The sequence below is a fragment of the Fragaria vesca genome, linkage group LG1 (genome assembly GCF_000184155.1).
Source record: "Fragaria vesca subsp. vesca linkage group LG1, FraVesHawaii_1.0, whole genome shotgun sequence".
NCBI classification, from domain to species: domain Eukaryota; kingdom Viridiplantae; phylum Streptophyta; class Magnoliopsida; order Rosales; family Rosaceae; genus Fragaria; species Fragaria vesca.
The window spans coordinates 1,226,418-1,240,008 of NC_020491.1; the positions used below are offsets into that span (position 1 = coordinate 1,226,418).

General features: G+C 38.9%; 2 protein-coding genes across 2 annotated transcripts; both read left to right on the forward strand.

Moving 5' to 3' along the window:
* Positions 1 to 205: 205 nt before the first annotated feature.
* On the forward strand, positions 206 to 4,405 carry LOC101304608. The gene is made up of 10 exons (XM_004287135.1): positions 206 to 699; positions 1,054 to 1,135; positions 1,405 to 1,499; positions 1,611 to 1,682; positions 1,935 to 2,014; positions 2,120 to 2,219; positions 2,612 to 2,659; positions 2,742 to 2,810; positions 3,298 to 3,447; positions 3,743 to 4,405. The coding sequence occupies exons 1-10, from the start codon at positions 301 to 303 to the stop codon at positions 4,010 to 4,012; spliced, it is 1,365 nt and encodes a 454-aa protein (XP_004287183.1). The 5' UTR covers positions 206 to 300; the 3' UTR covers positions 4,013 to 4,405.
* Positions 4,406 to 4,436: 31 nt separating this feature from the next.
* On the forward strand, positions 4,437 to 7,248 carry LOC101304903 (outer envelope pore protein 37, chloroplastic-like). Its single transcript, XM_004287136.1, has 5 exons — positions 4,437 to 5,045; positions 5,287 to 5,457; positions 5,619 to 5,713; positions 6,281 to 6,401; positions 6,942 to 7,248. Exons 1-5 carry the CDS (start codon positions 4,470 to 4,472, stop codon positions 7,071 to 7,073), a joined length of 1,095 nt encoding a protein of 364 aa, XP_004287184.1. The 5' UTR covers positions 4,437 to 4,469; the 3' UTR covers positions 7,074 to 7,248.
* Positions 7,249 to 13,591: the final 6,343 nt, after the last annotated feature.

Genomic DNA, 13,591 nt, shown 5'->3' on the forward strand with positions numbered 1-13,591 from the left:
AGCGGATCAGTAGAGTGACGATGAAGCCCAGATAAAAGCCCAGTCCAAGAGAGAGTAGTTACAGTAGGGCAGTGAGTGGAGCGAGAAAAGCAGGAGGGGCCCACGGAACCAAAATCCAAAGGGACCAATAAAGAAGGATGGGCAATGAAACGGTATAAATAGTCGACAATCGGAGGCAGCCTGAACTCCGAGAAGTCCTCTCCACTGTCGTCTCCGCCCCGCCCCGGGCTCTCTCTCTCTCCGGTGACCAAGAGCAGAAGAGAAGAGGAGAGCACTCGATTAAGATTAAGATCAATAATAATGGCCCAAGGCGAACCCAGTCTCTCCGATTCTCTATTAGATCCATCTCTCTCCCGAAACACTTCATTCAGCCGCCTCAATGCCCAGGCCCCAGAGTTCGTCCCCAATCGGAGTCCCGCCGCCGCATCCCCGCCGCCTCTCCCTCAGCCGCTCTACTCTCCGCCTCTCACTCCCGCTCCTTTCCATGTTCCGATCCAGGTCGTCCCTCCTCCTCCGCCTCCTCTCGTCCATCACCGTCATCACTTGCCCGTTCACTACCATCACCATCCCTATTACGCTTCCGGATTTTCCGGAGACCAAGACCAACCGACGTCGGACGAGCAACCGCCGCCGGATCACGCTACCTCCTCCAAGTCTCACAAGCTTTCCGATGAAGCTACTTCCAAGGTTTTGAATCAGGTTGCCGCCTTTGCCTTCATCTCATGCTTTTACTTTCTCCTTCTGATTCCGTTTGAGACTTAACGGGAGATTTGAACTCTCTAGATAAGGAGATTTGAGATAGTGATCGCCGATACAAAAGAGTAATCACTTCCAATTTTTGACTAAAAGAGCAGAAGACCTAGAGTAGATTAGGAGGAAACAGTTGGTCAAACTTCTATAGTAGTAGTAGAAACAACAGCGGTGAACTGATCATATGTGATTAAACTGTATATTTCGACAGAGTAACCATAACAATTCCAGGAGGATGTCTTATTAGTAAGATCAATTACTTTTTACCTTCCCTCATATGCTTGTTGTTATTCTAACTTGCAGGTGGAGTATTATTTCAGCGATCTGAACTTAGCTACAACTGATCATCTTATGAGGTTCATAAGTAAAGACCCTGAAGGATTTGGTAAGTTACTAATCTGTTTGTTTTTTTCTTTGAAAAATGCTTATGATTTTAAATGTTAGTTTGATTCAGATTTTGTGGGCACTGTAATATACTTAATCTGATGCCTACCTTTCAAGTTAAAGGGCAGATGTGTCCCCGCAGAAATACTTCATTTGTTTGTGGGTGTTGTGAACCAGTTTTATATGCAAGGATGTATATTAACCCTGCATTGGAATTCGGTGGTTTGAGTTTTCATCACTATTAACTGTTTATTATTCATTCTGATATAGTGCCAATATCTGTTGTTGCATCTTTCAAGAAGATTAAGGCCCTTGTAAATAGTCATTCCCAGCTTGCAACTGTTTTGCGGAATTCCTCAAAGCTTGTGAGTTCACTTACTTGTGCTCTGGCTTCATGTCATGTTGTTGTCCTTAAGGGGTCTTCGTTTTGTCTCAAAGATTTGTTTTTAGTCACTGAATGATGCCATAATCTGCAGGTGGTGCATGAAGATGGGAAGAAGGTCAGACGTCAGCATCCTCTGACTCAGTCAGATATGGAGGAGTTGCAAGTAGGTTTTATTTGTATTAGTCCCATTTCATAGATTCATGATATGCTTTGGTGCCTTGTCTGTGATGCTATTTTGGTCCTTTATGTCAAGAATTTTGTGAACAGTGCTATTATGAAAGATACTCACAATATCCTTTTCTGTGCTTTTGTGCTATGGAAGTTATATATTAGATCCTTGTTTACGTTGATAACTCTTGAGCTTTTGTGAAATTGAACTTTTCTCTTACCATCTAATGTTCATTCTGATATGTAGTCTCGCATTGTTGTTGCTGAAAATTTACCCGAGGATCATTGCCACCAAAACCTCATGAAGATTTTCTCTGCTGCTGGGAGGTACTAAGATCAGTTTCTTTAGGAACTTTTACTCAAATTCTTTATTTGGTGATCACAGATTCACAAACTGTTTCGCTGATCCTATAAGTGTATGTTCTTTGACAGTGTAAAGACAATTCGTACCTGTCAGCCACAAACCTCAAATAATAATTCTTCCTCAGCATCCAGATCAGCAAAAGCAGATGGCATGCATTTCAGTAACAAGGTATACATACGCATTTATATATACATATATTTATGCAAGGAAAAGGTACACATATGCATGCCTTGGTCTGGAGTAGCTTATGGATTGTAGTGTTAGTTAGACTATCATTGGTTTTGCAACTAAGATTATTTTCCTAGTCCTACCCAAACATACTCCAAAACACCACTACAAGCACTAACATTGCAGTGTCTGTATCAGTGTTCACGCTGTGAATTAGAAAGGTTCCTGACAGATTATTTTATGGATGTTCGATTTTTTGAAAACATACTTGATGCTCCATCTCAACGTTAATGCAATTGTTACTCTACCTTATGTTGAATTGGTCCTTTTATTATTATATATATACACTTTTAGATGTCAAAGTATGTGATATATAAGCTCCTTTCCTGTAGTTGCATGCATTTGTGGAATATGAATCCCCTGAGCTGGCAGAGAAAGCTGTAAGTACTCGTATTTGATTCAACTTTAATATGGCTTTTCCATGCTGTTTAGAGATGGTAAATGTGCATTTCTATCATGCAGGTGGCTGAACTTAATGAAGAGGGGAACTGGAGGAGTGGACTTAGAGTCCGGTTAATGCTTAGACGCCTGGTATGCCAAAATATGGTTCCATATTGCTGTAGTTCAGTTCCAGTTCCTGAAATTATCTTTTTGGTTAAAATGAAAAAGGAGTGGCAATATTGCTTCTGTAGTTCTTTTAAGTTCCTGAAATTTATGGTTAAGTTAACAGAAAGTGTTGGCTTATTGTTCAAATTCAAGAAAAAAGCTGGTTGTTTAAAATTTTCATTTTGTGCAGAATCAATTGACAATTAGGGTATGTAATTTTATGATCGAGTGCAGGCTTGTAATGTATGATTTCTTACATCCCCATGGTTTTTATAAAAAAAGTATGATTTCTTGTATATTTTATGATCGATTTTGACGAAACAGATTTAGAGATTAATAAGCATTACTTTAGTACTGCACGTAAGCGCATGTGCTGGGTTGATCCCATACTACTAGACCGAATGATCCTTTAAGTCGTTGAATCTAATTGGATCGAATAGTCGGTTGATGGATTTCTGTTTGTTTCATTCAGTCAAAACCTGGTCAAGTGCGAGGGAAAAAGGGGCAGGATGGGGAAGTGCAATTAGAGGAAGAGGATGCTTCTGCACCTGAACAAAATCATGCCAATGAGAAACAATCAGACGATACTTCCCGGCAGTTTGATGCTCATTCACATGAACAAGTAAGTGCAAACAGACTTGTAATTTACCCCTAATTGTTGTACATGCTTATTTACATGGTAGAAATTGACGATTGTAATACACAAGCAAGAGAGCACTTTTGTTATGATGAAAATTTAAACCAAATTTTGCATCTGTGTGCATCAACAGATCTCACCTCTCTTTAAGGGGTTACCTTGTTATAAACATGCATCAATTCAAGACTTTATGGGCATCAATTAAAGACTTTAAGGGCATGGTGTTAGTGACATCAAGTTGAGGATGACAACTTTAATCCTTGGTTCTTATTTGTGCCAGGGAGAGGAACATGGCAATGATAAGGAGAGCGGGCAAAGGAAAGCGCGTAATCGACAAGGAGGACGCGGTAGGGGACGTGGGCGGGGTCAATACCACCACAATAATCGAAATCATGTTGGGACGTCTCATAACAGTTCAATGGGTAGTAGCGAGCAGCCAGGAATAGGTGTCAGTGTAGCCAAACAGCCTCCTGGACCTCGTATGCCGGATGGGACAAGAGGATTTGCAATGGGTCGGGGGAAGCCAGTTACTGTTAATATTGCACAATGACTGCGCACTTGATAGTAGTTTTCTTGTTTTTTACTTTTCTGTATGGGTGGCTGCAAGTACTGCTTGGGATGAGGAACTATGTCTTCTCGTCTGTAGTTTGATGGCAAAGGTTTTACAAGGGCTGTCAATCCAACGTAGTTTAAAGGTCACTTGTCAGTAGTATACGTTGAATAACTTTTCTGGCTGGTTTGTATTCAGGGGCAACTGTGATTTTACATTTCTTTCATTGTAGGTGAAGAAAACACGAGGAACCATAATTACCTATAGATAAATGCGAGTGAAAAGTACTTGGAATAGAGCTGTTGATTACAATCTTCTATTAGCACGACACACACATTTGGTTGAGTTGTATCATTTGGCGGGTGTGTTGCAATCCTAGGTCACAGGGACGCAAAGGACACAGAAAATTGTGTGCTCTGAAATGTAGCAATAGCATAAGTTGTTGTTATTGACGAAAATGAAAAAAATGAAAATGAAAAAAAAGAAAAAAGAAGGTGGGAAGGCAGCATATGAGTCATCACACTCGATAGGCATCTACCAGCGAGCGATGGCAGAGTCAGAAGCAGCAGTAGCACCACCCACCCTTCCGAACCCTAACCACCACCCGCCTGAATCTCCACCTCCGCCACCGCCGCCAGCTCCGAATCCGATAGCGAGCTGCATCTCCTCCAAAATCAAAAGGCCTTCGGTCCGAGTGACGTCGGAGTTCGACAGCGACTCGGCGGTGTTCTTCCACAAGGTGTCATGCAAGGTGTTGGACAGTCTGGCCAAGCTGAAGCTCTCCTTCAGCAACGACCACAAGGGCGACCTCTCTCCGCCTCACCTCTCCTTCATCTCTCGCTACCTCTCCCTCCACTACAACTTTGAAGATCAGTCCACTCTCCTCAACAGCTCCATCGATGTTGGTCCCCGTGTGCAGTTCCGTGCTTCCCATGATCTCAAGGCCCAACAAGGCGAGGTCTCAATGGTTACCCAGCTCGCTGACCCTGGCTATGCTCTTCAGCTCTCTTCTCATTTCCCTTCTGCTGGCTTTGTCAGTCCCTTCCCTTTACACTTGGTTTTTCTCTCTAATCTTACCAACTAATTCTAATTAGACCAAGTATAGTCTTTAATTGGACACCTTTAACTGGTTCACTATCTTCTTGTTGCTGCCAAGAGAATAGGATACATTGTTGCACCACTTAACATGAAATAGTGTTTTTCTTGCAATCTTGCATGCCCAAAGAGAGTCATAGTGAAGTTATATTGCCTTGATTACTTTTCTGGTGCTGCAGCCTAAAGCTACCCTTAAATTCCCCCTTGGTGAAGTTACTTTGGAGGAAAAAGAAGAGGAGGAGGCGAACAAAATATTATCTGTGGATGGCATTGTTAAAGCCCAACTTTTGAACGGCCTCTGCACTGCTCGCTATGTACATGACGATTTGAAGTTACGATACTCATTCAAGGTACATGCTTGTCGCCTTATTATTATTTTTTTTTTTCACTTGCAAAACATGCTTGGATTTGTTGTGTTGATATGCAGTCCAGAAGACTGCTGCTTTCTATAATCATATTCTGTTGTTTCCTCTCTGCGAAAATTGTTGCTGACAGTTTAAATTTATTACAGGATGAGGAGATGTCTTTTATCCCATCTATTTCTCTGCCTTCAAATGCATTGTCATTTGCTTTTAAGCGTCGGTTTGGTCCTTCAGACAAGTTGAGGTTAGTAATCTCTTCCGTTTTTCTTTCTTCTCTGTAAGCGTACAAATTTTATTCATTTGTTTTGGTTTTTGTTTGTTGAGTTCATGATTCACTTGCTTGGTGAGTGGTGACAGATGTAAATACTTTTTTTTTTGAACGCTAGATATGAATGTTATGTGAAACAAATATGATGCTTTCTTTTGTGCTTATGAAATCCGATTCAGGTAGAGTTAGTTTGCCACTTCTTATAACATGTTCTATGTCCTTTGCTACTTGCCTAATATGGTAAATTCGTGTGTGCCCTTGCAATGTTGCAAAGCAAATCCTCTCTCCAATAACTAATCAGTTTGGCATGATGGATCAAGCATTTGAGACTAGAATTTAAAAATGGATGATTTGCAGTTTTGCACCCATCTGTCAAGCTATCTCGAGCAGATCTTGAGCAGTTGATGTATATAAAGTTAATTGTTAAAGACTATTCATCAAGCTGTTATGTACATAACAGTTCATTGGTTCAATTTAGATGACTTCATCTATGTCCTGTTTATCGGAAAGGTTGTAATGTGATGTTATGATGATTTCATCCAGTTACTGGTACAATTTTGATTCCGACTACTGGAGTGCGGTTTACAAGCATACATATGGCAAGGACCTAAAACTTAAAGCTGGTTATGATTCAGAGGTGCGCCTCGGCTGGGCATCTCTTTGGGTAAGTTCTTACAGATTTATTTTGTATTTTAAATCACATGGATATGTTACAATGTTGTAACAGGCTGAAATCATGAATGTTGAGATTGTCACACTCAGAGATACTTTTCTTATTTTTGTTCTTGGAGAAGGCTTGAGTTCACCACTTGGCACAAAAGAGGCATTTGCTGAACAGCCTGCAGTGTTTAATAAGAAAATTTGGAGGAACCATAAGATATATGTGGCGCTAGACAAGTCCTTTGCACGCAAACACACACACACACACAAACTATTGCACAAGTCCTAGTGTATTCACAATGTGTGGCTTTATATTGTGAATTATGAAATCGCATTGTCTTTATAATGATATTGTGCAATAGTTTGTTAATATTGTTAGAAAAACTGTGATTAAGAACTTTTGCTAGTATTTATGTAGAATTAAAACATTTAGATTTCCATCACAGAAATCAGTAATGAGTTGGGAAACTGTCTGGTCTGATTGAGAAATTGGGTAGCTCACTCTGTGATAACATGATATTAATGAGAGTCCATCCTGTTTCAGGTTGGGGATGAAGCTGGCAAAGCAAAGACAGCTCCATTGAAGATGAAGGTTCAATTCATGCTCCAAGTACCGCAAGATGACATTAGATCATCAGCCTTGATGTTCCGGGTTAAAAAGAGATGGGACATATAGTCTCGTTGTTGTAAAATTATTGATGGTGTTCCTTTCTTCCCTTTAATATATATACATACATTAAACTCTGGTTCTATTTCACACAGTATAGATGTGATACATCTGCTATTCTAACTATGCGTATTGCTGTGTAACGGGTTCAATTGTTTCATATTTATCAGTTAAGAGTAAATTGTTATTATGATAGTCAGTAGGTGACAGGCAGAGATAGAAATGGGAAGAAGCAGTTAAATCACTAAAAGTCGTGTGCTTATTTGTGCTAGAATTATATTGTTTGACAGCTAGTTATATAACAAAGTAAAAGTTCATTAAGGAAGGGCCTTAGAGTTAATAATGAGAAAATGTTCCAGGCTGATAGCGAACCATTTTCTATTGGCAAATGTGTAGATGAAGCTCTCAAAAGTTATTATACTTGGATTATCATCAACTGATGCCTCTAATGGAAACCCTGTATTCCACTTCGGATGATAAAGTGGAACAGAAACGAGGCAATGGTGGTTTAGGTTCCTGCAAGAGTTTCAAAATGAATCAACAAAGTAGGGATTCATTGCGCACCATTTGGCCGAAAGATGCTGCATCTATTCAAGTTTTAGGTTCGGTTACTTACAATACAAGCAATTTTCATGTATAGTTGTTGATCAACTTATTTCAGTCTTTGTAATACACGTTTAAGCATTGAAAATGTGGTTCGGTTAATTAAAAAGATAGCATTCACAAACGATTTCATTTCCATGGTTTTCAACATCCACGTCTACCAAAGACTAAAAGATAGGTTAACAAAATCTTTTCGGAATTGAGAGGAAATTCTTATGTTTTGTCAATTGTGAATAGTCATGCCCGTTCATACAGTTTTTTCAATCAAATTAAGACGTTGAAAAAAAAATCACAAATTAAGGTTTCCAGCTAGTGCCATCTATCTGGAAAAAGAAATATCAATCCACATATGATAATGTTATTGATCACAATAATTAGGTTTCAAGCGATTCTTATCCCTTGCAATAATTTCCCTAAACTAATGAAGATTATGCTCTATATGCAGTTTGCTAGTGTGAGAATGCTACCTTGGGCAAAAGCTAATCTGAATCCCCCTGCTCAGGCTCTCATAATCTCCACATGTTGATTATCAATCCTTGCCTTCTGTCATGATCTTCATAAAAAGTTTCTTTCTTTATGTATCATCATGAGTAGTATTTACGTATTGATGGAATTTATGTTGAATATCATGGCAGCGGCTGGAATGGCATATTTCATAGTGGCTGACAAGACTATTTTGGCAACCGCAAGGAGGAACTCCTTCCACCAAGGCTAGCTCTAACTATGAAGCATGAATTCCAATCACTAATTTGAGTTTAAATTACTGTTCTTGTTGTTGTTCTTATGTGAATCCATCCTCTTGATTATAAATAAGCAGAGATGGTATTTCATTGTAGTAGAGGTAAAAAATCTATGCACGCAGTTATCAACCTTTAATATAATATAATGCATTTTTCTTCCATCTCAACTGGTTCAATTTCTATCCGATTTTTATAATAGACACTTATCTGCATAAATGATCAAAAATGGCATTGCAATTTAACACCTGCGTATCATCCTTCAAGGCACACTTCACCAATTGTCCTTACATGAACGTACAAGAACCATCTCTGAAATGGTGGAAGTGATTCCTATCTCTTGCAATAATTTCCCTATTGAAGATCTTGGATATTAGTTTTGTAGCTGAATGACAGTTTCCACATACTCGAAGATTCTTGACAATTCGAATAGTCGTGCCTGGTTTTGTGCTGATCAAACCAAAAGCAATGGCCAATTTCTCACTATGATGACTCAAAACCCCTTCCTTCCATCCTCATCCATATCATAGAGTACCTCAGATGTATCAGGCACAAAACCAGCCATATCCAAAAGCCTATTCATTTCTTTCAACATCTCATAGATTTCTTCGCTTAAAGGATGCACTTTGTCACCAACAAGAAACTAGCGTTGATGACTCTGAAAGTAACTGGCTCAATCTACTCATGAATTCAACAACAAATTTCTTCTTCTTCTGCCATGTTTCTCAAATAGATTTATGTTTCTCAACTTGTTATGTTTCTCAAAGATGAGCTCCATGAAAGGAGAAGAGTTGAAGAAGAGTCTTCTGACTATTCCTCCCTCAAGATGGTCAATTTTCATTAGTTTGAGAAAACTTGGTTAAAAATCATTTTGACTACATAAAAGAGGTCATTTGATAAGATAATTCTACTTCTAAACTAAGAAAACAAAGGAAATCAAGATAAAACTAAATCAGTTCTTCATCCATATCCCAATCATAAAAGTTTACAGCCTTTTTAAAAGAACTACAATCTGCTACAAACATGAAAAACAGTTTCCTACGATAACTACCTACTATAACTACTTACAACTGGGCTGAAAGGGCTTTAGTCCTACCTACGATTATAGGCATAGCCTTGTACAAGAATCTACTACACTTATACTATGTGTCCACGTATATATAAGAGAAGAGAAAGTATGTTCCATGTTAGGACCCAAGTCCATGAAGGGAAATTGAAAGGATAAATTGTAGAGAATTGAAAAGAAAATAAGTTTTTTTTTTTGGATAGATCTTACAAAAGAGGAAGTCTGCCTTATATAGTTGTTCGACTAACCAACCCTAGTTACCAGATAACTGGAGAACCCGACCTGAGTCCAAGTAACAGCCCATTTAGTTAAATCAACATATAGGCCCAAGACAATACAAGGGTACAACACAACGGTCCTAACATTAATCCATCATCATTTTTCACAAGTTCTCCCACGCAATTCGATTTCGATTCTTTAAAACCCTAAAGCCCCAATATTTGGCTTAAACCCTAATTCCCCTATATACCCACCAACGCAGTTCGATTTATCGATCCATCGATACCCTAATCCCCATATACCCACCAACGCAGAAAGCCCCAATCTTGGGCCAAACCCTAAAGTTCTATTTATGGTAAACCGTAGAGGTAGAGATCATCTGAAGCGTAACCAAATGGGTAACCGGAAACGGGAGCATCTGAAGGCTTCAAAGATGGAAGGGGGGAAGAGAGAAGAAGATCTGGAGGGTTCAAAGATTGTGGAGGATCTGAAGGCTTCAAAGATGGTGGAGGGGTTGAAGGGGAAGAGAGAAAAAGATTTGAAGGGTTCAAAGATAGTAGAGGGGAAGAGAGAAGAAGGTCTGAATCCTTTAAAGCGAACACACGAAGATCAAAAGCCTTATAATGTAGCTGAGGTGGTTAAGCAGAGAAAGGAGAAGAAAAAGGCAGAGAAGATAAAGCAGAAAAGGGAGAAGGACGAGCGGGAGCCGCCAACAGAGGAGGACGAGGGCGAGCCGTGTAGCAGGACTCTCTCTCACTTTATTCAAACTCGCAGTCAGTTTGTTTAGATCTGCAAAAGAGTGCATATTAGTTTTCCTAACCAAACTGTGAAGGTTTGGTACCATTCCCTAGACCCCTGTTTCCGGCAATGGTTGCGGTAAGCCTACATTGCCTTACCTACATTGTTTGCTTAACATTCAATCTGACTTATTTGATCTTTGATTTGTTTAATCCCAATACAGTAAATTGTGTTTATGGTTGTTTCAGAAGTGTGGGTGAGTCTATGATCAACAGGTTCGTCACTAGAGGGAGCCTTAAAATGCCCTTTTCTTCGAAACATATTGCTATTATGGACGGCCATGTGCGCCTACCCAATCCATCAAGGACTCAGCCAAAAAACAAGATGGCTATAGTTAGCATCATCGAACAACACAAGTCTATGTGTTTGGAGTTCGTAAATGTGAAGAAATCAGCTGCTAGTGTCGACATGAACCATCTCGTAAAGTGTCTTGATTATATTATTTCAAAGATTCAGGAGCCTATGGATCACATTTTGTTGTTCAAGGGACTGTTGTGTCACTTCACATACGGATGCAGCTATGGAAAGTTAACTTTTGTGGAGCACTCTGTGAGGTTTCTGAAGAAAATAACCAATGGCTTGCAAGGTTACAAATCGTACGGGCAGGCTATAAAGTATGACATATACGCTACTATTAGGGGAAACCAGTGTTTGTCCAGGTGTATTTTTATCCTCATGGAAAGCTTCCTAAAGATGTTGCAATTGAGTTTTGGACGAAGTATGAAAATACTAGCGTAGGAGTATTAAATTTTATGAACAATTTCATAAAACATGCTGATGAGGAATGTGACAAATTGGGCCTTACGCACTTCACAGATGAAGAGAAAGAGGCTATGCTAGTAATTACTTGGCTCTGAAAGTAACTTGCTCGATCTACTCATGAATTCAACAACAGATTTCTTCTTCTTATGCCATGTTCTCAAATAGATTATGTTTCTCAACTTGTTATCAGCAATAAAATACAATATTTGAAGAGGAAGATGAGTCGTATGAGATAAAGAAAGATGAGCTCCATGAAAGGAGAAGAGCTGAAGAGGAGTCTTCTGTTGTATCAAACACTTGAAATAAAAATATGAAAAAAATAATAAAAAGAGGAGTCTCCATTGATGATCGAATAAGAATATAAAGAGTTTTGGTACAAAAATTATACAATAAAACAATTACAAAGAAGAATGATGACAAGGACAATTATGACTATTCCTCCCTCAAGATGGTCAATTTTCATTAGTTTGAGAAAACTTGGTTAAAAATCATTTTGACTACATAAAAGAGGTCATTTGATAAGATAATTCTACTTCTGAACTAAGAAAACAAAGGAAATCAAGATAAAACCAAATCAGTTCTTCATCCATACCCCAATCATAGAAACCAAATCAGTTCTTCATCCATACCCCAATCATAGAAGTTTACAGCCCTTTTAAAAAAACTACAATCTGCTACAAACATGAAAAAAAGTTTCCTACGATAACTACCTACTATATATAACTGCTTACAAGTGGGCCGAAAGGGCCTTAGTCCTACCTACGATTATGGGCTTAGCCCTGTACAAGAATCTACTACACTTATACTATGTGTCCACATATATATAAGAGAAGAGAAAGTATGTTCCATGTTAGGACCTAAGTCCATGAAGGGAAATTGAAATGATAAATTGTAGAGAATTGAAAGGAAAATTAAGTTTTTTTTTTTTTTTTTTTTGGGTATAGATCTTACAAAAGATAAAGTTTGCCTTATATAGTTGTTCGACTAACCAACCCTAGTTACCTGATAACTGGAAGACCCGACCCGAGTCTAAGTAACAACCCACTTAGTTAAATCAACACATAAGCCCAAGACAATACAAGGGTACAACACAACGGTCCTAACATTCCATCATCATTTTTCAAATGTTCTCCCACGCAATTCGATATCTATTTTTCAAAACCCTAAAGACCCAATATTTGGCTTAAACCCTAATTCCCCATATAACCACCAACGCAGTTCAATTTATCGATCCATCAAAACCCAAATCCCCATATACCCACCAACGCAGAAAGCCCCAATCTTGGGCCAAACCCTATTCTGGGTCACCTTCCAATACCTAAAGTTCTATTGATGGTAAATCGTAGAGGTGGAGATCATCTGAAGCGTTACCAAATGGGTAACTAGAAACGGGAGCATCTGAATGCTACAAAGATGGAAAAAGGGTTGAAGGGGAAAAGAGAAGAAGATTTGAAGAATTCAAAGATGATGGATGATTTGAAGGCTTCAAAGATAGTGGAGGGGTTGAAGGGGAAGAGAGAAGAAGATGTGAAATGTTCAAAGAAGGTGGAGGATCTGAAGGCATCAAAGATGGTGGAGGGGTTGAAGGGGAAAAGAGAAGATCTGAAAGGTTTAAAGATGGTGGAGGATTTGAAGGCTTCAAAGATGGTGGAGGGGTTGAAGGGGAAGAGAGAAGAATATATGAAAGGTTCAAAGATGGTGGAGGATCTGAAGGCTTTAAAGACGGTGGAGGGGTTGAAGGAGAAGAGAGAAGAAGATCTGAATGTTCAGACGGTGGAGGATTTGAAGGCTTCAAAGATGGTGGAAGGGTTGAAGGGGAAGAGAGAAGAAACTCTGAAGGGTTCAAAGATGATGGAGGATCTGAAGGCTTCAAAGATGGTGGAATGGTTGAAGGGGAAGAGTGAAGAAGATCTGAAAGGTTCAAAGATTGTATACAAAATACACGCCTTTTTTAATAAAAAATTTGTACGCACGCGTATTAACTAACTAGGCTAGTCATTCAATTATGAAAGAAATGATGATTATAGACCAAAGCCATTGTAATTATTCTTTGTATATTTTTCTTTTAAATTATTATATATATGTCCATGCATGATTCAACTATTTATATGGGAAGACCAGCTCCACTCTAAATGTCATAAAGTGTTACTGTCTAAGTTTACGGATAGGTCTTGTCGCAGTAGAATTGCCAACCTTTTTCATCTCAACCGATGCCGAGCCGTCGATATACGAAAACTATATCGAAATGGTCAGAATTTTCATTGCCACGTAATCAAATTATTATTGCTCATGTAAAATCGGCGTTTATTGTTTTTTTATCAGAAAAATCGACCTTTTCTTGC

Bases quoted from the DNA above. Each gene is read 5' to 3' on its own strand.
- LOC101304903 (XM_004287136.1), top strand. From the start codon at position 4,470: ATGAAAAAAATGAAAATGAAAAAAAAGAAAAAAGAAGGTGGGAAGGCA. The intron at 5,046-5,286 runs GTCAGTCCCTTC...CTGGTGCTGCAG, and splicing joins ATTTCCCTTCTGCTGGCTTT to CCTAAAGCTACCCTTAAATT. The intron at 5,458-5,618 runs GTACATGCTTGT...AATTTATTACAG, and splicing joins AGTTACGATACTCATTCAAG to GATGAGGAGATGTCTTTTAT.
- LOC101304608 (XM_004287135.1), top strand. From the start codon at position 301: ATGGCCCAAGGCGAACCCAGTCTCTCCGATTCTCTATTAGATCCATCT. The intron at 1,136-1,404 runs GTAAGTTACTAA...ATTCTGATATAG, and splicing joins TAAAGACCCTGAAGGATTTG to TGCCAATATCTGTTGTTGCA. The intron at 2,015-2,119 runs GTACTAAGATCA...GTTCTTTGACAG, and splicing joins ATTTTCTCTGCTGCTGGGAG to TGTAAAGACAATTCGTACCT.